Genomic DNA, 24,318 nt, shown 5'->3' on the forward strand with positions numbered 1-24,318 from the left:
ACCAAAGCTTATTACTAGAATAGCTCCTCCAGCCCCATGAACCAACAGCTGGTACCACGAAAGGACTGAAATCTCCATTAACAGACAAACAGGTAAGTTTCACCCTTCAGCCAAAGGTCACAAAACACTTTGCACCTGCAGTGCCACTTAATGTTTGTCTGAGGGGCTGAGCTGAGAGGAGGCAGGGGATGACGCAAACCCCAAAATTTCATACTTGAGAACAAACTTAGGTGCCACTAAGCATGTTTTCTGCTTGTGGACAATTCCCTGTTTTGGATTCTAGGTATGCAGACATGATTACAGTGTTAGAAATGCTGTATTTGGTTCTACTGCAGGTATTGCTTCCTCCTTAAAATATGAGGGAACTGGCTTTCTTTTCACTATGGAAAATGTGACACTCCAAGTGGATACAGCAGACAACACAACCCAAGTCAAGTCGTAAAACATCAATTATTATAACATTCAGAAAGATGCCAGTGTTTACAAATATACAGAATTAGTGACAATGGTCCCTTTTAACAAAAGGAAAATGGAGAGGTCTAGCTATGGTCACATAGCTTTCCTAGGGAAAAAACTGCTGAGAAGACGGCAGTGTGCTGGTTCAGTTCTTCTGGAAAGATAAGTAGATCTGTGGAAGCTCCTCATATGGGAAAACAAAACCCGGTTTTGGCTTCATACAAACTCCTTCCTTCAAGAGGCCTTTGAAAACCGCCTTCTTTAGTGCAGGGTACCAGCATCAAGTTGAAGGAAACAAAAACTGGAAAAACCTTCATGAGCTTCCCGGAGGTTCTCAAGAATACAATGTAGACATTTCTGAGCAAAAAGAAGGAATTACCATCTGAAATATAGATTATTGTTCAGAAAATTCCTACCAGGAGAAACATGCCAATAAAGAAACCAAGCAGGCAAAGAAGCAACAACAGTGCAGCACAACTACAACTTTAATCTTTAAAGAGTACACAGTTGAAAATTACACTTTCTTCTCCTTCCCACCTTTCCATTCTCTATCCCATCATTTCCTAATCTTCCCCTAAAAAGGGAACTATTTCTTTCTTAGTAGTTTGACTTCCCTTCAAGTGAAGCGCTCCCATTAGGCCCCAATTCCATAAAACACTCACACATAGACTTCTCTTCACTCTGCTCCTATTCACAGCAACATTTAAGTGTATATACTTGAATGCTGTTTTGAATAGGGATGTTTTTATTTAACCAGAGCGGGGGGGTGGTGGTGCAGTTGTAATACTTGTGTGGTCTTAGCATGGAGGAGGGAGGACAAAAAAACAACATACATCATCTTGTTCCCAATTTAAAGGCAGTTTTAGCAGCAGTCAGTGACTGACACATGGGTAAAATCTTAAGCAGCAGCTTAACCACAGACGTGTGTAGTGGTAGGAAATCCCACGACATGTAAAAAGGAGAAGCTCTGAAGTCACTGCTGAATGCCAGCTAAAGCAGCTTTGCAAGGTCAGTCCGACTTCTAAGTTTTCCTTCTGATGCTCCTAATGCCATTAAGCAAATTTGCTTCTTTAATTAGAATTATACAAAGGCAAAAAGGAAGACAATACAAAAATGTATAAAGAATGGGAAAGCCTACAGACTTTGGAAAACAGGATTCTGGAAAATTAAAATGTTTACACTTCATTTTTTGTTGTAGGCTTTCACTTTTTTTATCCCTTTGAAATACATTTAGTCTTAAATTAATAAAGATCAAACGAATACGCGTTCTTTAAACAGACATCATAAAAATGCAGACATTACACCACAGGATCCATCATTTAAATATCCCAATAATTGAACAGTTAAAGTGACGCTGGCTAACGTGAGGATAAAATGCTCTGATAAAAAGATGCCGTGGCTCTAAGGAAAATGCGGATTAGGGAATCAAGAGCGAAGCAGGTGATGCTTTAGTCTGAATCTGAACTGTCTTGCTTATTGGTGTGGTACTGGCTGGCTGCTTCTTCCAAAGGAGCCATTGTGCCATCCGGCCGCACTCCCATTGGCTTTATAAGCTCATCTCTGTAGGAGATAGAAAAAAAGAATATGCATTAGCATACGTACACATATCAATTCACATGCGTATAATACAATCGCATACAGTATATGCTTTAGTACATAATAAGGCTTTAAAAGGAAGTTATTTCTGCTGAAGCCTTCTGTTTTGAAGGAAGAGGAACAAAAAACCTTCCAAAATAGGTGGGAGGGGAAGAGCGGGACAGATAAAGACCTCATTCATGTAGGCCAAACCTCCTTAGCCAATTAAAGACACCATGAAAAGTCAGTGCCTAATAGGCTCAAGGCAAGGAGCAGGTTCACCGTTTCAAATACACAAACTAGCTTTTCTTCTGAGAGTTCCTGGCCAGCCATTCCCACCTAAAATTTCACCTGCCGTTCTGGCCAATATATGCACATGCAATTAAAATAAAGATGTGATGCACATTGCTCTTGCTGCAGGAAATAACTTGGTGAAGAGAGCAGACTGCCTACACCACTACACTGCTACGAGGGGTGTGTAAGTACTTGTTGATTCATTTTAAAAAGCTGACTGATTCTAATACTACTGCCTTTGTTTGCGGCAGTTTAATTACAGGATTGACAGCCATTTTAATCTCTTCAAAGCTCTAAAGGCCTCTCAAAGCTAATCCAATTATATCTACTCCACAAGCTACAGCCTCATCTAAGAGATGATTAATTATTGATTAAGCCAATCAAAAAGTATTAGCAAAGATTTATTTAATCCTTACTTTTTATCACCTCATTGATATGTGGATTATAGCAAAACCTGCGAGGGCGTAGATAACGTTTTGATTTTCTCCTGGAGGAAAAATAAAAAGAGGGGAGGGGGAGGGAGGAGAACACCTCAAAATATTCAGGAGTCACCTTAAATAAAGGAGTGGAGGTTTGATGTGAGGTTTGATGTCAATTCACCCCTCATTTAAAAGGCAGGCCAGTAAAACTCAGGCGATTTAACACAGTGTATGCAGTCCCCTGCTCCCTCCGGGCCACGGACACTAAAACCACACCACTCAGTGGGGAGGACAAAAGCATTTCACTGGCTCTCTGCTGGTCTGCACTACTACCTTGGCTGAAAAGAAGGGACAGAAATTGGTTGTACGCAGCTGGCAACCTAACCTTAACACAAGAATAGAAACAGCAGGGAAGGGATCTGAATTACATGGCATGCATAAGCTAGATACAGTACAGCAAAGCAGTAGTTGAAATCTCCAAGAGTCCTTTTTGCTCAGGAAAAAGAATCCATCTATTTGCACAGGTGTGGCCATCAGATACTGCAGCACTAAGCTCACAAATCCCACTGCCTGCCGTATCTCACATCATGAGAAAGTGGCCCTGGAAGAACCCATCTGGTTTGGCCAGCCATGTCTGAATGGGCAGCTGGGAGTCAGGGAAGAACATCCATTAGAACCATACCCTAATCCATCTCTAAACAGACATCTAAACAGAGCTGGCCTGCTGTACTGCAGGACTGAAAACTCCTCGTCCTCTAGTAGTACAGGCGTTAGCATGCAGATTCTACCCAAATCGCTTCTCATGCCCCCTAAGCTGAGGGGATCCTAAATTTCAGTTTTAAAAAACACAACGCTTAGGTTGCAACATTCAGCACTGCTGCAGTAGTCATGGAACCATGTCCTTTATTAGCCATTTACCATTTGCTGTTGGTGATGGCCAGCAAAGGATCAAAGGTGCACTTCAGAAAAAGGGACCCAAGAGGAATATTCCTGGTCAGAACAGTATTCTACTGAAGGACACAATGATGGGCTTAAGAATGAAAACCACCTGGAGAACATGGGCCAGTTTTGCATAATGCCACAGCAGCTTTGATGCAACTTTCTAGTGTCAATGCTGATAAGCAAAGGGAAAGCAGTAGAGCAAGTATCCACACAAATGACACAGTGTAGAGGGATGAACTTTGTTCTTGTCTGCAATGTTTTTGCTGTAGAACACATGCCGGCTAAACTAGTTTTCTGATCACAATACAGCTTAGGGACTGGTGGTTACAAGCTGTGAGATAGCTTCACAAACCTCAGAGAAATACAAGCAAGTCTTCTCACCTCTTAATCCTCTATCTCCCCAGACAGAGACACTTCTATCTGTAAACACTGTCAAGAAGTCTTACCTCACCTCTTGTCAACATTGAAGACACAGAGCCCTTTCTCTGTACCTCACCTTCACAATTCACTTTTACATTACACTACAAATGCTCCACAACATAATACAAACTTTTTTCTCTCCCCAAGAACTGTCTGTGGAGATGCTGAATACCAGATGCACCGGTTGAGACATGCAGTTGTTGGCTTACTGGTGGTTTTTTTTGGTGTGTCTGTTTTGAGGATAAGCACATGGAGTTTTGCATGACAGCGTAATGTAGAAGTCTGAAATATGCAGTGCACTTGTACATTTTTCATGATACTCTCAGCTCACCTGTACTCATTTCAGAGTGCACTATTATGAACTGTACCACGCTGTATTTGAGTTCTGATCCTCCTCTCCAGGCTCAGTATGAGCTGGGCTGAGCTCACATTTTGTAATATAACAAGGATGTTTATCAATTACCTTTCTGTGCCTGCACAAGCTTCCTGCTTTGCAAGTCCTTCAACAGGATGAAAGACGGTTGTTAAAGTTTGCTATTCTTTTTTCTGTATTAGTAGGCTGAACTCCATACACACTTTCTCAGACAAGGAAGGAAAACTGAACTATATGAAGAGAGAGATACACTGGGCCACCACAAGAAGAGATAGGGATTAACTGTTCAGAGCAGAAGGCAGGGACCGACCAACTTTTTTTTCCTAACCACAAGCTAGACCTAAAGTAGTGTAAAACATGACATTCTTTCCCTGGCTAAGATTTGACTGCAGGCTCTGAACAATGCACAAGACTACATGAGCTGACCCTCACCTGGTACAAATCACCTCAGCTCCACTAACCTCAGCAAGCTTCCCCTTTAGCACTGGCTGCTTAGAGACCTCAACTGAGCTCTGACAACACGGAGCAGCTGAGGATCTGTTTGCTGTTTGAGGTGAAATACAAGCAGTACAGTTATCCCATAAACTGGCACATACACTCTCCGAAGTAATTTCCTTACTTAGACATTTTCGTAGGGCAGAAGAGATCACCTCACCCCAGCAGGTGGCAGCATGAATACTTCTGCATCCACAAGTCCTATCCAAGTACACAACAGGAATATTTTACAAGTTTGAACATCCTTATGTGACCTCCAATGCACTCAAATAGCCCTTCCTGCAAGATTCATTTTTCTAACGCAAACAAAGCGTTCTATTCAAGTATACTTAGAAACGCACCATAATTAAACAGTTGGTAAAATGCATTCTCTTCTTCCACTTGCAGATCTCCTAAGAGTCCCTTCAAATGTATCTATAAAGGTCTAGCTTCCTGCTTGCCATTTAGCTTGATAACGACTCAAAAATCATTCCTTGTTTTGCAGGGTAACTCTTTCTTGTCTGCTCTGCGTACTATAGGGCAGTATTGACACATGGAATTAATGATGGTGTCTGTAATGAAATAGCCATCACCAGCCTGCTCCTTTGATAAAATGGCATGGTAGGGACCTATTCACCTCCTTATAATTGAGTACCACATAATAGTTCCGATCCTTTCATGTAAAACATTATTTTGTTCTATGATTAGAATGGAGAAGAAAAAAAAATATCCATGTAACGTTGCTTTCTTCATTCATCCTATGATTAATTTCGTGTTTTTAATGAGTATGGTTGCTTATTTAGGCAGGTTCTCTTACTTGTTTTGTTGACTTCTGTTGAATGTACAACAAAACCCAGGCTGTGATAATTGGGGACCATTTCATCAGCAAAAGGATTCTTGCTATTAATACAAGGTTGGCTTGGAAAAACCATCCTGACATTTTAAATTAGTCAATTAATATACAATTCTACCTACCATTTATAATAGAAAAAAACGTTAGCATATTTCTTCAGACATTTTAATTAACAGAGACTATTTCCAATAGTCTATGATATAAACAGACAGAATACCATACAACAATGACTTAAGTTGGGTATCTTTGATGTTTTGTAAAGGAAATAAATAATAAAGGTTGAGTTAAATCTGTTTGCAGACTTGGAGATGCGCACCACAGGCAGAAAACACACTGATTTACAGCTACCCAACAACTCCCAGCAAGCCACCACCTATTTCTTACCACAGGCAAAGCCCATGAAGTTACTTTAGGGCCAAGTTCAGGCATTCAGTGACCTACCTAACATCCACATCTTCCAAGTGCTGCAGCAGAAAGCACTAATGAGGGTGAAAATCTTGATAATTTGTACATATTTAATACTTTCAAATATTAACTGCATCCAGCCAAATCTGAGCAAACATTTAGTCTCCATATAAGCTTTTGTAGAACCTGAGCCAGTGTTAGTTTGGGCAGAGTAAATGGGTGCACAAGCAATCTTCAGCTTTTCTCCATACCTGTTGATAAAACTAGGTGATAATTTGCAATTTAGCCTTATTGAGGGCCAATTACTTCATGAACAGGCCTAAGTACCAGCAACGTAACAGAAAACAAAAGCCTTGGAAACATGACCTGAAACAACCAAAAGCGTGGAACAATTTAACAGCACCTCAAAGCAATTTCAATTCTTCAGTGCCAATGATCAAAATTGATGAGAAATTTGGAGAGCAGAAATCCACTGGCGCCTTATGGAACAAGGGGAAAAACACCACTTTATTACTTCCAATAAACCCACACCAAAGGGTACGCAGCAAAAACAGATAGCAGCCACTAATGACAGGCCATATATAAATAATAAAAGCCAGACTGCCTTCACTACCCTCAGTCAAAAGGGGAAAAGAGTGTGTCAGTCCTTCAACTGTTTTCCATACCTTTCTCTAGTAAAACAGGCTATCACAGCACCTACAGTGGGGTCGCATCAACAAAACTGCCCTACAGTAAAAACCAATCAAACAAACAGCAGAAAGAGCTGCAGCCCTGAAGATTCTGCATTTCCAGTACTACAGAAGGAACTGTAGGTGGATGTAATGAGACATAAAAGCCCAAGGTGACAGCAAAGCTACTGGCCAAGAGAGTAAGGAGCAACACCAGGCACCAGCTGCTTGTCACTTTTTAGCAGGCAACACAGCAGGTGTCTCCAGCCCTCCAAACTGAAAAGGTTCTTAGGCTACAGTAATGCCATTTGGACTTCTTGTGCAACTACTAGAGTGACAGCAACTGACTTGTCTTCAGTTTTTCTTTCTCTCCATCTTCCCTTTAAAGAAAAAAAAGCTGTAGACCATTTAGGCATTTTATTATGCTATTCCTAATGCTCAGCATCTTAATTCTCTCCTCATGTAGCAGCCATTTGGTTTTACATAATAGTTTAACTAGAATTACATGTGCATTCTGTTTTCTCCTCTTTATTAAGAAGACTGTAAACTTACGACACTTGCTTCCCATACAAATAACCTGGATAAAGTATTCAAGTATCCAATTATTTCACTGAATCAGTTGTCTCCAGTTTCTTCCCTGCTCACACTCTGGTTTATACTTCAGTCTCTGCAAGCTAATAGGAATCCAGAACCACCCCCAGGATTTGCTGTTTCCACAATCCTTAGCAGACAGGTAAAAACATTTAATTGGCTGGAACATCTCTCAAGATAACTTTTTATTTGAATATTCACCGACTCTACAAATCACAAATGTTTCTACCTTCAGGTTCATCCCCTTGTTTGAAAAATGATTCACTTACAAATTTACCTAAATCTACAGCTCACATACCAAACCAATTTATGTTATGGCATTACCATATCCATCTAGAACAAATGATAAAGCCTCCTTTGTAACCCAATCTGCATTTACTCTAAGTCCCTATGAATTCTTAATTGTATCTTCCCTTTTACTTGCTCTAATAGATAACTCATTTCTTCTGCTGACAGCTGTTTCCATGCAGTAATTGTTCTTCAGATCAGCAGCAAGATATAAATATTTACCATCAGATCCTGCTTGGGGTAAACAGGTATACTTGTCTCGTGCTTTCTCATACATCAAAATGAGAAATTCATTTAATTATTCATCAGCCTACCCATTTAGTAAGCAGGTTCCATCAACACCTGATTCTGTCCAACCCTATCCCAAAGGGGTTTCCTTTGAGGTCCTGTAAAACATCACTCTTTCCTTTGAAGTATTAAACATTTTTCTCTGCAGCAAAATTGGCTCTAATTCTGCAGAGTAGGTTACAGCACCATTTGAAGCTGCAGACTTCAGTAAAGAGCAAAGAACGGGGATGTAAAGCGTCTCCATCAAATGCAGCTAAAATACAATACCTGGAAAGTTTATCAAACATGTTGACAAGCTTCATAGCTTCATATTCTTTTTGTTCTTCTGTCATTTCATCCATTGGATTAGGCATGGGTTCTTCCAAGTGACCAGTGATAAGGTTAATGCTGGAGGTGGAAAGATAAAATAGTTACATTTCTAATAAAAATGTATGTAAATTGTCTGTCTTTTTAAGAGGAGGAAAGAGCAACTCACAGACACCGAGACTAATGCTGTCTGAACTGCATGTGAAAGCTCTTACTATAGCCAACCTACACACTGATCTGTAGTCTTTTCCTTTGACTCACAGTCCAGCTTCCTGTTGATGCACTGTATAATTCCTTGTTCACTACTCTAGTACTGCACATTCCACTAGTACTTGTTATGCTCTAAACCGTACAATAGTTTGAGAGCAAGGTAATAACGCTGGTAACGACAATGTCATTAGTAATAATGACACACAGGGGGAGCAAATAACAGATATATGATTGCAACTAATCTACAGGCTTGATTTTAAGAACACAGACCAAAAGGGAAATTTTCTTATTCAGGAAGAAGCGCTGAATTAGGTTTCCTTCTCATGATCATTTTTGCTCAAAACAAATTAGTATTACACTGTGAATTTACAATCTCAGTTATTTTCACTGTTAAACCAAGTGAATGGTGATGCAGAGATGGTGAGAAACAAAAGCAGAGAATTAGTTTTAAAGCACATTTTCAGGAAAAATTATCATTGCAAATAGCTTGACCACAAACAAAAACTACACAGAAAACCAAATGCAACTGATGCTTTGTCCTGAACATTTCATTTAAGTGCTACCTTTTAACTAAACAGACGTCATAGTTTTACTTCTGTGCATACAGCTGGATATGAATCATAGAATCATAGAATGGCCTGGGTTGAAAAGGACCACAATGATCATTGAGTTTCAACCTCCTGCTATGTGCAGGGTCACCAACCAGCAGACCAGGCTGCCCAGAGCCACATCCAGCCTGGCCTTGAATGCCTCCAGGGATGGGCATCCACAGCCTCCTTGGGCAACCTGTTCCAGTGCGTCACCACCCTCTGTGTGAAAAACTTCCTCCTAATATCTAACCTAAACCTCCCCTGTCTCAGTTTAAGACCATTCCCTTTTCTCTTGTCACTATCCACCCTCGTAAACAGCCGTTCCCCCTCCTGTTTATGAGCTCCCTTCTGAAAGAGCAGAGACAAAAAAGGAAGAAAATATCATGAAGTGCAGAAATAAATCTGCTCTGCAAAACTTTTCTGCCCTGCTCTGTTACTCTGAAAGAGTACTGTCTCTTACACCTTCCCTTATTCTCATTTAACAAGTTTAGATTTTAAGGTAGCATTTAGATGGACAACACACGTATTCTGAACCTCTAACAGTGTTCTTAGGCCATCCACAAACATTTTGAATTGTTTCTTTATGACAAGCATTTCATTTTTATGTAGCTCCACCTACCGAAATTAAATCATTATCAGAGAGGGTATTTTTTCCTTGGAGCCACCCAACTGTATTCTGTTCCTCAGTAATTCAACCATGAGGCCAAGAAGAGACAGTACTCCATATAAGCACATGTAATTCAACAGCCGGCCATTTTGTAAAAGGGGAAACAGAAAATTACGTCAAAACATCTTGACTGCAAGAAGAAATGCAGAATTGAAACCAATACCATACTTTGGCTTTGCAGATTTGTATTCTTCCGTATCTGTATCTTCATCATCCGAGTACCAATGATCTCCTCTTCCCCCTGCTAACAGGCCCCTTGCTGCCAACAATCCTGCCGCGTTACCGTAGCCTGTGTATTTTAACAAGCTGTCAACTGCAAAGAGTGATACAAAAGATTGTTCAGCTTAGAATCAGCTACAGAACAAAAAGCATATAGTTCTGCCACAATCAGAAGAGTTATAGCGAGAGGCAAACATTACAGCACGACTTCATGGAAAAGGGAGAAGAAAAAAAATAAATGTATACCTCTCTCTTTACAAAGAACAAAAAGAAATTCTGCTGCAATTTGCTTTACTCCAAGGTCAACATGTGTCATGAGGCGCACAAGCTTGTTTCTCACTGTTGTGCCAACTTCTGGACGACTCGATACGTCTCTTAGTGGAGGCAGTACCTAGCAGCATTAAAAATAAGAGAACAGCAACATAGAATGCATGGAAATACTGAGCCAATCCTTGCAGAAACACTGTAAAGAGAACAAGAAAATATTGCAGTTCTGCTGCTTTAAAGAAGGGACCAATATCAACCCAGCTGTGTTTACATGGACTAGCAATGACTCTTGCTTCATCACACATTCAGTCCTTCTGGTCTGCCATCCTGGGCAAACGCATGCTGAACCTCAAGCACACATCTGGGAAAGGACAGCTATTAGCAGCTTAAAAGCACAAATGTCTGGTCCAAAATAGTTGGTTACAGGCAACAGCAACCTTATGTTCTTAGATTCTTGTGCTTTGTTCAAGTTTCTGGCAAAAACATTAATAACAGCTTAGTGAAACCCACCTTAATAGGATGCATAATTTGTACAGAACAGTAAGTATACTTACAGTGAAAAAGCAGGAAAGTAAGTCATACTGCAAGTTCTCACAAAAATTTCAGAAACTGTCTTCATGTGTAAAAAAGGAAATTCATCCTTCTCCCAGATAACATCCTTAGAAAGCTGAAGCTCGCTTTCAAAAAGATTTTGGAGAAAACACTTTTTTAACATAACCTAAAACGCACTGTTTTCTCATTATATATCATTAGTATTGTTAACTTTAACCCTCCAGAAAGCCAGGAGATGCCTGAAATGTTTGGTTGGGCAACCTAACTTCAGCCTGTCTTTTTCTGTGCATTCAAACTCAAACCCCAGATTATGATCATTATTTTGCATTCACAGGACATGACATGCAAACAAACCTAAGCCATAACACCAATTATTTAGTAGTTTGAAGACTCCTGAAAGAATTATGGATCACCCACGTTTTACTAGCTAAGGCATCATAATAACAGCTTAGTGAAACCCACCTTAATAGGATGCATAATGATGCCCACCAAGCCCGTCACTAATTGCCATTAAGAATTGCAGGTTCTTTGTTTTCTAGGTGTTTAACACAAAACATTGTGTTCTGTGCAAATTTGCTGCACAGTCACTGAAATCAGACTCACTGGGAGCTGATACTGACATGCTATGTATTGACTACTTTGAGAAGGACAGGCCTGTTGTTTTTCTTTTTTTCAATCTAAGCACTCACATAACTAGCAAACACTTTGTCCCTGCTTACTTTCCCCACGGGGAAAGTACCATGACTGCCATTTCCCACAGTGCTGTAAGAATGAATTCATGTTTTCAGAATAGCTGAATGCTAATACTGTGATGAGTTCCACAGGACAGTCCAGGAGGAAATTAATCTTCAGATGAGAATTTGAATAGTGCACACTAAATAAAGCCTAAGGCCAACACTCAAACCATTCAAAATATCAAACATCTGGTCATGTAGTTAGCAGCACCCATCCGTTTCCTGCATTATGAGGCAGTGTTCCTGTGGGAAGAGCAACCAGTTGCATCCTGACACCTAGATGCTGAGATGCAGTAAAAACATGCAGACAGCCTCACTTTCTAACTTTGGAATATTTGGCTCTGCAATTTTTTAAAAAGAAATTTAACAGATGAGAAGGAGTATTCCAGGAAAGAACTGCTGCAAACAAAATATTTAAACAAAAATGGGTTTCAAAACACTGTGGTGAAAGAAGTGGGCAATATATGCAAAATATGCTCACTGCCATTACAGATCCTATTTGTGAATTCAGGCACAGCTTTGATCTGGGAGTGGCATTTAAGATGCAAACCAAAAAGCATCACAGGTTAGGAAAAACACATCCCTCAGCTGGTCTCATCTGTCCCTTCCTTACTCATGTTTTAAAGTTTTCTCTCTTCAACTTCAGGAAAAGCAGCAAATAAAACCTCCAAACCCACCACACTCAACCATTATGTGATCGTTTAATCTTTAACCATAGTGCTGGAATCATTTTTCCCTCAGAAGAACCTCTCAGGGTCTGCACTGTATTCAACAGCTCTTTGAAGAGACCTTTAAGTGATAAAGGACAACATTCTACTCCAATGGAACAGCAGATCCATGCTTGGTTCACAAGTTTCAGTTCCCAAGACTCCTGTCTGCTGAGTCAAATTAAAGCTCAAGCAGAAGTGACCAAGATGTCTGTAGTCTCACTGGCTTCCATACAGCTTGATAAAGTCTGTTCATCTGCACTGAAGTATTTCTGACAAGCTGGATGTAAGGGGTCAGACATTACTGGGCTTTTTTCCAACCACAGTGACCCCCCTACCACAGCTTTGCAATATCTCTAATATTATTTAACAGCTCACAGCATTTATTGTGGAACTTAGGCTATACTATCTATTGATTTACGTGACTCTGGAAAAATATTTCTATAGCTGACAGCTGTGAGAGACATAATGGAAAAAATAAATACCAGGGAGAGAACTTTCTGGGTAATTTAATAGGAAACCATCCAAGCTTTGAAGGTATCAGTGCACTGCACTGATGTACAAATCTAAGAACATTTGTTATTAGTTTCATATTCGAATTTAGATGACTATTCTACATACCTGAGCTTTGATAAACTTCCTGATATTTCTATGAGTTCGGCAGCATTCTGTTAATAAACTGAGAACTGGAGTCAGACCTTCTCTATAGCTGCTTCCCTAAAATAAAAACAAATAAAAAAACATTTTTAATGTGCATTTGAAATCCTATGAACTTTACAAAAAAGCCCTGTGATGATCAAATCACAAACTTCACACAGATATAAACAAAGAGCCAAATGCTCATGGTTCTAAAAACACAAGCATGCTTCAGGTATTCACAGGAATTTGCTCTCAATTTCGAAATGTTTCACAATCTAGAATCAAGCAAGGACATCCATGTTTTTCCTAATGCTGCCTGAAAAGATTCTTACAAACGTTACAGACATCCACTTTTTAATTTAATGAAAGAAGCCACATTTGACAGAAACCTCCACAGACCATACCTTGTCAATTCTCTTCTCCATGAAATCCAATAAAATCTGGATTGCTCTCATATTCATACCATTGTATTTTATATCTGTTTCCTCCTGGGATGACGGATTAATAAGGACATCCAAGCAAGAAACGGGAATATTGCTTAAGAGGTTGATTGCATTGCTGAAACAGATTGTTAGAATTTGTTATTTATTTGAAAGAAAGAAGCAAAGGCAGCACAAGTTGCCATACTGTTTGTTTGACTGCAACAACAACAACAAAAGGCCCTGCAACTGAAGCAATGCTTTGTTTTCTATTCTCTGCATTTTAAAGAAGGTGGCACACATTATGCCTGAGTGCTAGCTTCAGAATGAGCAAGGAAAAAGAATGACCAAAGTTCCAGCAATAGAGCAGCAGTGCAGCATTACCTCTAGCCTTCACAGAATCACATCCCTAGGATAAGGCACAGCCACCAGCACTACTTTCCAGCAGCTGAGCCAGCAGGGGGAACTCTCACATTGACTTGCAGGGCTCAGAGCTTTTTCCTCCTTGAAACTGAAAAGATTTTACAATCTGGCCATGTCCTATCATTATTCTGACAAAAGTATGCCATGGAAATCTACTTCTCCCTCTGTATATCAGTGGAGTGTGGTGGTAATTTCTCAGTTTCCCTGGAATGCTTTCACTTTTCCTCAGCTCGTAGTATGTAGGAAATACAGGAGGCTTTAACACTTCAAAAAGCTCAGGCTTACTTACCAAGCACTAATGTGCAATAACTGGCAGCTTTTGCAATCCACAAAGTGGAGTACAATGAGGAACTTACTTTGCAAGGAACTTAAGGAACTCTGTTGCATATCCTTTGAGTTTGCTTTCTATCCTGTTCTCATTACACAGACCACAATTTGTACTCTTCCTGAAGCAGGCTAAATGACACAGATGCAGCAAAACGTAGAACTGTCTTTATTTAATGCCCAACTGCAATTTGAAACGGACATATTTAAAAATACTACAGAATGATGTGATTTTAGGTAAGCAGGCCTGAAAGCTATCAAAAGACCTATGGGTAAACGATGTTCCAAAGAGTGTCCGAGAATCCCAAGAGTGGAGAAACTTCAGTTCAGTTGATGCTTTTACATAGAAGCTGCACTCTGTTTTTACGTTATTCATGCAATTCTAACAAAGGTCTAACATGTCAGAATGCAAAACAGCAATGACACGAGAGGATTTCTAACAAATGTGCTGCTTGGAGTCTGATCAGGCTCCACGCTGTTACCTCCCTTCTGTTCTTCTAATAACTGAATTTCAGACGACTTGCTCTTTTGGAAGAAATTATGCTCATTCCTGTTTAACACGTCTTCTACATTACAGAAGTTGCTCCTCTCCAGTATTTCAGGAGTAGTCAGAAGCAAAGCAGACTGAAATTCAACAAATATTTGGTGGCTTTCATCCTTTCATCAAAAGTTCTCTTTTTAACCAGTTCCTTATTAAACAACCAAGTTCTCAAACACCTACAAAATTAATTTTCTGGATCACTGTGTCTGAGCTATTCTTTTCAATAAATGAAGCCCAGCTTTCTGATCTTTGTCACTTCACTGACAGTTTTATTTGTGGTAGAGGAGTGTATGAAATTCTCCAGCTACCAGGAAGTCAGTGACTATGCACAGATCTGCACAATAGTGTTTGCATTCCTACTCCAGGGGGTAGAAATACTGCGTATATTACTCTCCCCTTTTTGGCTTCCCAGAGATCATTAATCACTGGGACATGACATCCACCCACTCATGCTCCCAGCCCCCTCCTGATATGCAAATTCAGAAGCAAAGGCCTATTTAGAGCTGCAGAATGCCTTGATTAAAGCCTTGTTAGTGGGCAAAAACGGCACTCGCTCTAATATGTGGTGCTGTAAGCTGTTCATATTCAAATGTTAAGTAATGACGTGACAGAACCACAATAATGACAACAATAGCAGGTACTTAATTAGTTAAGGGATTTTTTGTAGGTAGCTTCTGCTTATTTCGTAGGAAAATAAGTCAAACCAACAATCTGTACAACACAGTTAAGGGCATGTATCCAATACCTGATGCTCGTATCAAATAAATCCTCAGCTTGGACACTCTGAGCACAAGAACTCATGCAACACACTGTAACAGGCCCTCCAAACCCTTCAGCTGCACATCTTACATTCCGCAGGTTTTCAGACTTACAGAAGTGAACAGGAACTCCAGGTAATACGCCTCCTGATACTGCATTCTGCATTCAAGTCTGTTTATTTATTTATTTATTATTCAAGTCTGTTTCATTCTATTACTAATGACACTTTAGTAACTGTGTTACTGCTGGCTGGGATGCAGACGGGGAAGCTGAACTCTTTCTGACTCTCACCTCAGTGCAGCAATAAGGACCCCATGGTCAGAGCCCAGCCTATTTAGCAGCTCAACTGACCCAGCCTGCTTTCCCATGCTGGCTATAGACAGCTTACACAGGTTTAGCCATGTATTGCAGAAACTTCAATTGAGAATGAAAGATTTCCCTGGCTTATTACAACAGGGGATTGAACTGAGATACCCAACCCCCTGAGATCTGCTGGGTCATAACTTCTGACTGTACCTCTTCTGTTCCAGAACTGCCCTGTGATGAATGTTGGGGGTAGAAAAGCATCCTAAGTTATTCAGCTTCTACTGCAGCATGTAGCGTTCCAAGGCAAAATTTAGGCTCTGCAGATGGGCTGAGATATTTGAATCACAAAGTTCCAAATGTGTGCTGTGCTACTCTAACACATTTAAAAAAACAAACAAACAAACAACCTTGAGCATGTCATACATCAAGATCAAATATTACAGGCAGCAGTGCTCCACTTGCACTCTTTCTTCCATCAACCTGAGCTGAACAAAATTGGCTAACAGAGGGAAAAAGTTGTATTCCCAGCACAGCAGAAAAAGGCCAATGCAGTGGTATGCTGAATTTTACAGAGAAAGGGAGACAACAGAAGGAATAAGGCAGTGATTCATCCTCCTTCCTTCTGCTTCCCCTCCTCAGAACTGGGGGGAATTCTTGCCTTGATCTGGCACCTCCGTAAGGAGGGATGCTGCATGTAAGTAGCATATCTACAAAACATATTCCTTCTGGCTGAAAAAAAGCAAAAAAAAAGACAGAAATCACACTAATACAACATTTTGTCCATTGCTGCTTACCTCTATCTATAAAGCCCTCTTTGGTCCTGATCTGCAGGTGTCTACAAGGGCTAAACACACAAGGGCTTTCATAATGTGCATCCTTTTGTGACAGCGCAAGGTAATTAAATTTTACAAGGGTGATATTTTACAGGGTAATTAGGCCAGTTTTGCACTCCTGGACAAGGAAATATGGCATTTTTCTTGTTTTCACAAGAGCAGCATCCACTGTACGATAATTCATCAAACTATCAGGCAATCGTTGGGAACTTTACAAGCTGAAGTGAAGATCTCTATCTTCCAGTAGCTGTGGAACTTACACAGATCTGTTCAATTTTCCCAGCAGTGGGAATTTCAGACCCATCAGTCTTTGCTTCAGAAGGATGAGAAAGCAAAAAAACAAACCACCATAAGCAGCAGCACAGAGAAAACACTGACTGCCTTTTAGGACACACTCAGCACTAACTCCAGTCATGGCAACTACTGCAGCAGTCTCCTAAATTATTCCAAATCAGCCTGCAAAAACTGAGAATGGCTCTGATGTGGAATTTTAGCACTTGCCTACTAAGACTGTTGATCTCTAAGAGCTTTCCAAGATTTCACTAAAGCTCATTTAACTCTTTCAAGACCGCTGGGTGTGAAAAGCTGCACCCTTCTTGCTGGATACTGTAGGTTCATAAAAGGATCATCAAAAGATCTTGCACTTAGATAAACTGATGTCTCAGACAAAGAAAACTGCAAAACAGGTTTTTATTGCCCAAGCTATTGTGGCATAGTGTCTGATGGTCCTATATTTGCTCAGCTCTTTGAATAACTCGATTTGATTAAAAACAAAAATGTCATGGGAAAAGACTACTAACGCTGAACGGAGAAGAATCACCAGACGTCAGCAAGAACACTGAGTTTCAACTGAGTTATTGGAGGTAAATACGAAGAAAGCAATTGGGTGTGGGACTGACAAGAAACACACCCAGAACTGCAAGATGACTTAACTGGAACAAATAGTTATGAAGAAATTGACACTGGTACTACTTATACTCTTGAACTACTGGAGACAGAACTATCAATGTGTTACTTCCACTGCGTATCAAAATTGCAGAAATTACACACAGAAACCTCACAATTTTCCATCAACTTCTATGCAAAACAACAAGAGTTGCATTCCACCATAAAATTACAGTTTTCACTGGTTCTCAGATTCCCACTTTAGATATCAGTGAAAGCGACTCATTTATTTTGTGGTAATAACATAAGTAGATTGTCTCTGCAATTTTACCAACCTGTGCAACTCTTCAGTTTTGTCTTCAGTGGGGCCCGTGGTTAATAAGCAGTACCGAAGGATGGCAGCCATGTAACGAAATTGATGAGATTCATTCTATATAAATATAAATTATGAAGATATTTTTTCATTTTGAAGATTGCAAGTGAGGTTTTCAGGTCACTAGAATAATAAAAATTAAAAATGGAAAATACCTATTAGATCACAACATCCATCCCTATCAATACAAGGACTTCACCTTAGAGTTCACTTGAACGCTTAATGCAGGGTACTTTCATATGCTGGCCTTTCAACAAATGAAGCCTTTTAAAAAGCAAGGGGATCTTCTTCCAGCCAAATGCGTCCTCGCTAATAGAAAACCCCGTTAGAACTATTTGCCCAATTCCATACAATTATTCCTAACATAACATTCCTATCTTCTTCTCTGTTTACACCCAGGACTGATGTCTCTTCATCAGTTTAGATTACATATGTTCTCTGCTCATCTCATTCTCACTCAGTGCTTTTGCTGCCAACAGTTTCATTCTCCCACCCAATATGTTTCCTTTCTTAGTTCACTTGCTTCTGTTCCCTTGACATTTTTCTACACTTAATAACTTCTCTACACTCAGCAACCTTATTTGCCCTACTTTTCCTCTCTTCAAACAGCACTTCCTTCCAGTCTTTCACCACAGTGCAGTCACAGAGAAGTGTGCCAGTAAAGGTAATCACAAAACTATATCTATCATTGTCTTGTCCTTTTTATTAGCTCCTCTTGGCATCCATCATATGTTCTTTGTGTATTTGGCTTTGCACAAAGCACCCCAATACATCACATGTAACATCAGCATCCAAATCTGCCAACTGTACCACCTGCAGCTCCTCTGGCTTTGCTACTTTGAAATCAACTCTAGTCATTAAACACTGGTGTTTCAGATGGTTCTCTTCTCCTTATGATGAGTTTCATTCAGCTTTCTACCCACACACCTCTCTGATCTCCTTTTATTTTCCAGCCTGCCCGTTTCTCAACTTTTCAAATTCTGCATCTTCAGTCCCCTTAATTAACATGCTGTTTACTTTTCTTACAGATCATTAATATTTCCACAGGGATACTTGCTAAGCAGAACATCACCTAATATCTTGTTAAGAGTTTACAACTATCAAAGAGTTATTTAATTTAAGGGTTGCTTGCTTTTAGGCACATTTAGTGAGAACTCACTACATAAACTCCATTTCAAAACACGGAAGAAGGTTCTCCTGTCCCAGAATGACTTCAGCTCTCATCCCATAAGCCAACTAAATGAAAAGGATATTAATACCAAAATGTCTTGAAATTTGAAGGGAATTTTCCTGATAGTTGCTTGTGTGGGTTTTTCAAGGAGGAAAAAATCTGGGGGAAAAAGCCTCCCTTACACCAAAGGCAGGTGCCCAATGAAACCTCACCAGGTGACACCACAACTGCCTCCTTCCTCCCATCTGCTGTAAGCTCAGTTTTTCATCTTAGAAATCTTGAGCAAGTATACTAACAACTTGATATAATAATAACTTGATATAATAACTTGAGACTGAGATTTCAAGAGATTACTTCTCAAGAGGCCAACATGTAATACTGACTCATTTTCCAGAGAAAAGTTCCTCACTTTCTTCACACTTCCCCAAAATTCGAAGCACCCAGCCTCCCTGATTTTTTTTCACCCAATCAATTAATCTTAAATTTAACTTTTTATCTGGTGTCCCTAAGATATAATCTTTGTATTTCTATATGGTTTTCCATTTTGGAATGTAATAATTAGCACCGTGTCTGTTGTTCAGTACAGTACACTAAAATGAACAATTACTTGCCTATTACTTATTTTAACCACTGCTACCTTCTACTTAGCTTCATACACTACAGATTTACAACACCCAATGAAAAGTTAACAAAACTGTTTTAGAGACAATATGACATGGTCTAAGAACACCTTTTAATCTATTTAATTCTATTGTTCTAATATAGGCCCAAGTTTATAAATTTGAATATACAACACAAAACACAGTATCTCTGTCCTGTGAGAAAAAAATAGACCTGCTGTTGCCATAGAAAATAGAGAAATCCTATGAATAAGATAACAAAGAAAGTGTGTTTGGTTCTCATACATGACCTAATCTTAAAAGATCATGTTTAAATCCAAAACTGAAGCTGTGATGATGGGAGAAAAAGACATTCAAAACAGCATCTGCTTGTTTTTTTCGGTTACATGTGGCTGGAAATTACAGTTGATGGGCTTATCCTCAAGCCCAGAAAAAAACAAATAAAACTAGTGAAACTCCTCAGCTCTAATTGTTACTCTATTGCCACAGTCCACAATCTCAAGGGATGCAGCCAGCTGGTACAGCTACATGACAGAGTTTTTCCTAGCCAACTAATTACTGCTGAACAGTTCATTTTCTTTCAGAGGTCTCGGACTCTCATTAAACAGTCTTCTTTGACACATTCTACTGTATTTTGCATTTTTTTTGTTTGGAAACATACACTTCTAATTATTTCATTATATCATCAAAGCTACTCCCCCATTAAACAGAAAACACATTGAAAAGACTTTTTTTCTTTTTTTTTGCCTAAGTAGAAATAAGAGCAAAAAAGTTATTTTTTCATTATAAGCAATAAGCATTAGAGACTCAACACCTCCTAAAACCCCAAGAATGGTTCGGGTTGGAAGGGACCTTAAAGCCAGTCCCAAACTCCCTACGTGGGCAGGGCTGCCACCCAGCAGCTCAGGCTGCCCAGGTCCCCATTCAACCTGGCCTTGAATGCCTCCAGGGATGGGGCACCCACAGCTTCTCTGGGCAGCTGTGCCAGCACCTCACCATTCTCTACGTCAAGAATTTCTACCTAACATCTAATCTAAATCTTCCTACCTTCCTTCCTTCTTTAAACTAAAAGAATTAGTTTAAAACCGGTTCCCACTGTCCCAGCACTGCAGTTCCTGGTGAAATGCCTCCTCATCTTTCCTGTTGACCCCCTTTAAGGAGAGAAAGGCCACAATGAAATCTCTCCAGAGCCTTCTCATCTCTAGGCTAAACAAGCCCAGCCCCCTCAGCCTTTCTTCATAGGAGAGGTCGACCAACTCTCAATATTTGATCAATATATGACAGAGTCAGCATTCACATATTCAGAGGAATTTTCTCAGACTGGTTTGTCATTTAGGAAAGCTATGACACCAATACAAAATTTCAGCAGTACCTCAGTTGCTGTACTGAAAAATGCAATCTAAATTCTATCAGAATGACAGTAGCAAAAAAATAAATAAATAAATAAAAAAATTAAATCCTTGCTCTGGAGCTAGGACAAAAACTGCTGCTTATGTTGGTTCTTGCAGGCTGAGCAAAACCCGTTTGAAGAACAATCATTTCAACTAAAGCTTACCTTGCTGTGGACATTCCAGCTGTCAAGCGTTACATTAAAAAGAGCCTTCAGTGCCTCAATGGCACAATTTGTCTCTTGCAAAGATAAAGGCGGCCTGTCATCATCTTCTGCTGCTTTATATTCTCCTGTCCATCTTACATTCAGGGAACTTTCCAAAGCCTGAGTCAAAACTTGCACTCCTTGTAGTTCCTGCCGCAACTGCGATCTAATATCTGTGTGCAGAAGTGACAAGAGGAAGAGAAGACGCAAATCAAAGCATTTAATGTCACCAACCAGCTGTTGGTCCTTGCATTTTTTCAGAAGATTGCAGAGCATGGCTGCAAGATTCAGTTCCAAACTGAGCTTCTGTGCAACGGCACTGTTAAAAATTATGTTACAGAGGCATTTTAAAGCTTCTACTATAACAGGAAATTCAGACACCCGCTCCAAAGGATCTTCCACAATATCCAGCTTTGCCAGTCTCACGAGGATCTGCATGTTCCTCTTTGTGGTTACAGGCACCAGAACCTTCTTGTCCCTGGACAGAATCCGCAGTGCTTCCAGACAGGCAGTTTGACACGAGGTTTTTGTGTCTTTTTCCAGAATGTTCAGAATTCCCTCACATAGTTTCTAAGCAAAGACAAAAACAAACAAAACCTAATCAGTTTCATTTAAACATTGCTAGCAACAGGTAAACAACTTCTGCTAAGCTCCTAGCTTTGAGTTTTCAGCTAAATTGATTTGGGAAAATAGGTATTCCATACTAGCTTTTCAAAACAGAAGCCATTATGAAGGACCTCCAAAGATCACCTACAACAGTCTTCCTCACAGACTCATCCAAACACATCAATGTTAGCAAAAGTGTTAAGACCAAATGGTAGCACAGATGCTACCAACCATTGCCAGCTATACGATTTTCTCACATTCAGGTCTGAAAACCTGAGAAGTGAGAGCAAAAAGGCTAGAGAGAAGTGAAAGGTTTTAAAAACATATTGAAGTAGAACAGCCATACCTCCAGAACCTGCAAAACCATAAGCGGAGGTTGTTTCAGTCAGGAAACTGGGGGAAATGAAACCAAACCTAAGTGACTGCCCCACATACAAGTATTAGTACTTCATTTGTACCATTTCAACACGATCTACCAACTTCTCCCACATTAATCGTGACTGTCTGTGGCTGACACAGGAACATAACAGGAAACTTTTTATTGGAATGCTTAGGCTGTCTCACTAAACAGTAAAACCACTGCTTTGTCAACACAACTTGCCCTTTAGGTTGAAATATTCACTGATACTTTACGCAAGTGTGACTGTAGGGATAAACAGATAAATGCAGAAAAAACACTTCCCAGAATCTCCAGGCCAGAACAACAGTAACTGAATTAAATGAGAACGAACTTTCATATGACAGAAAGAAGCAATGAGAAAATCAATCAGAAGAGAGACAAGACAGGACAGAAGAGACTGCTGGATGACAGATGACTCTGTAGGGTTTTTATGCCCTATGTTCACTACAGTAACACTACATATGGGTATAATTATGAACAAGCTCTCGTGTAAGCCTCATAGGACACAGCTCCTCCTTGCTTCTTACCTTCCAGCTTTGTGTCTTGACCACTGCCTTAAAAACTCCCAATGAAGCAGAGGAGCAACTGCCCTAAACAGCTTTGCTGCGTAAGTCTTTTCAGGACCCAAAACTTGCACAATGGTTTCAAGCAACGTATGTTTATATGAAAACAACATAAGAGGCTATGGGAATAGTAGTATTAGTAAATAAAAAAAAAGAAAAAAAAAAATAGTGCTAAGGGAATAGTCTGTGAAATGGCATCTCTCACTGTCAGCAGAAAGGTAGGGAGCACAGCACCCCGACACAAAGATCAAAGCAAAAGCTCCACTTGTGACAAGCAGAGCCTCATTACCATGATCACTATAACTAAAGCCAAAATAAAGAAGAAAGGTTGTCTAGAGCAAATCTAGAACAGATGCTCCAGAAGAATAAGGGATAAAAAAGCCCAACAAATCTCCCGGAGTGTTAAAAAGATATTCTGTAAACAAAATCAGTATAATTTGAAGTGTGCTTGTCCCGGGGTGAAGGCCACCCAAAAGCACTTCCCAGCCAAACAAGGCCTTGACTCCTTCCTGGCAGCTCTGACTGGCTCTAGCCAGTAGGAGTTGGAAATGAAGTGTGAGCTCCACCTCCTGCTATTGCACAAGCAACATGACAATTCTTAGTGAGAGGTTTACAGAAACTGCAGCTGACCACCCTATGGCAGCATAGGTTTGTAACATGTGAATTTCATGGGCAAATGCCTAGAACAAGATGCTAATCTACCTTTTCTCCCACAGAGCTGTACAGTTTGTGAGACCTTATGCTTCTGAAGGTGGCATCTTTGAGGTGTTTTAAGAAAAAGTAGTAAAAAATTTAAGAAACAAGAAGCGACCAGCCTAGACTTCCAGTTGGATTACCAGGACACAGCTTCATTTCTTACAAGAACTTTGCTTTATTGTTAAAAGAATTTTCCACACAATTAACTTCACTCTGCAAGCTGAAGCAACAGTCATGAAGTGCATTTGATGTGATATTCAACAGGACTGAACACTCAGTTCAGAGAACTCTAGATAGGAAAAGGCCAGTTTATCCTGTCCCCAGCCTACGTCCATTTCTATTAGGCTAAATAAATGCAGTACTACAAACTTACCTGATTTTTCACTACTAATGCTACTGTAAAACAACTGAAGGTTTCTGATGGGACTTCAAATAACAGGGATCAATGCACAAACGAGGTGATCCAGATCAACAGTCTTTGAAACTAAAGGGAGCTTCTAGTTCCTCTCGTTAGTTAAGTTGTGCCCACCTGCTGCTAGGGAAGCATCACCACAAAATGTCAGAAGCGCTGTGGGAGAGATCGCAAAGGGAACCAAACTCCCACCAACTCACCATGCAGATGGAAGCCTTACCTCCCTCCACGCATTTGAAGGCTCTCCTTGCAATTCAAGTAAAGGTTACAAAAACCATCACCTTATGACTTCAAACCTTTGTGAAACTCAGCAGTAGAAGATTCCTACCTATGATTAATTTCAACTATGGGATTAATTGTAACAAAGATAGATACTGAACTGATAAAAAAACTGAAAGATAGATACTGAACTGAAAACAAAAGTGATGTTTTGTTATTTAGCAACGAACTTAAAAC

At 39.9% G+C, this 24,318-nt stretch overlaps 1 protein-coding gene across 4 annotated transcripts in view; it reads right to left on the bottom strand.

Annotated features, from left to right (window-relative positions):
• Positions 1-431: 431 nt before the first annotated feature.
• RIC8B (RIC8 guanine nucleotide exchange factor B) overlaps positions 432-24,318 on the bottom strand; it is a 33,978-nt gene continuing 10,091 nt past the window's right edge. For all 4 annotated transcript variants that reach the window (XM_042837820.1, XM_042837818.1, XM_042837817.1 and 1 more), the window contains 8 exons: positions 21,147-21,755; positions 17,763-17,857; positions 13,342-13,495; positions 12,920-13,015; positions 10,285-10,429; positions 9,988-10,132; positions 8,314-8,433; positions 432-2,016 (listed from right to left, as the gene is read on the bottom strand). In XM_042837820.1, the coding sequence (XP_042693754.1) occupies positions 1,905-2,016; positions 8,314-8,433; positions 9,988-10,132; positions 10,285-10,429; positions 12,920-13,015; positions 13,342-13,495; positions 17,763-17,857; positions 21,147-21,623 (1,344 nt within the window). In that variant the 5' untranslated portion in view covers positions 21,624-21,755 and the 3' untranslated portion in view covers positions 432-1,904. The remainder of the gene's footprint in view (positions 2,017-8,313; positions 8,434-9,987; positions 10,133-10,284; positions 10,430-12,919; positions 13,016-13,341; positions 13,496-17,762; positions 17,858-21,146; positions 21,756-24,318) is intronic.

The sequence above is a fragment of the Centrocercus urophasianus genome, unplaced genomic scaffold (genome assembly GCF_019232065.1).
Source record: "Centrocercus urophasianus isolate 14NV4802_14NV808 unplaced genomic scaffold, USGS_Curo_1.0 seq_73, whole genome shotgun sequence".
In the NCBI taxonomy this organism is placed as follows: domain Eukaryota; kingdom Metazoa; phylum Chordata; class Aves; order Galliformes; family Phasianidae; genus Centrocercus; species Centrocercus urophasianus.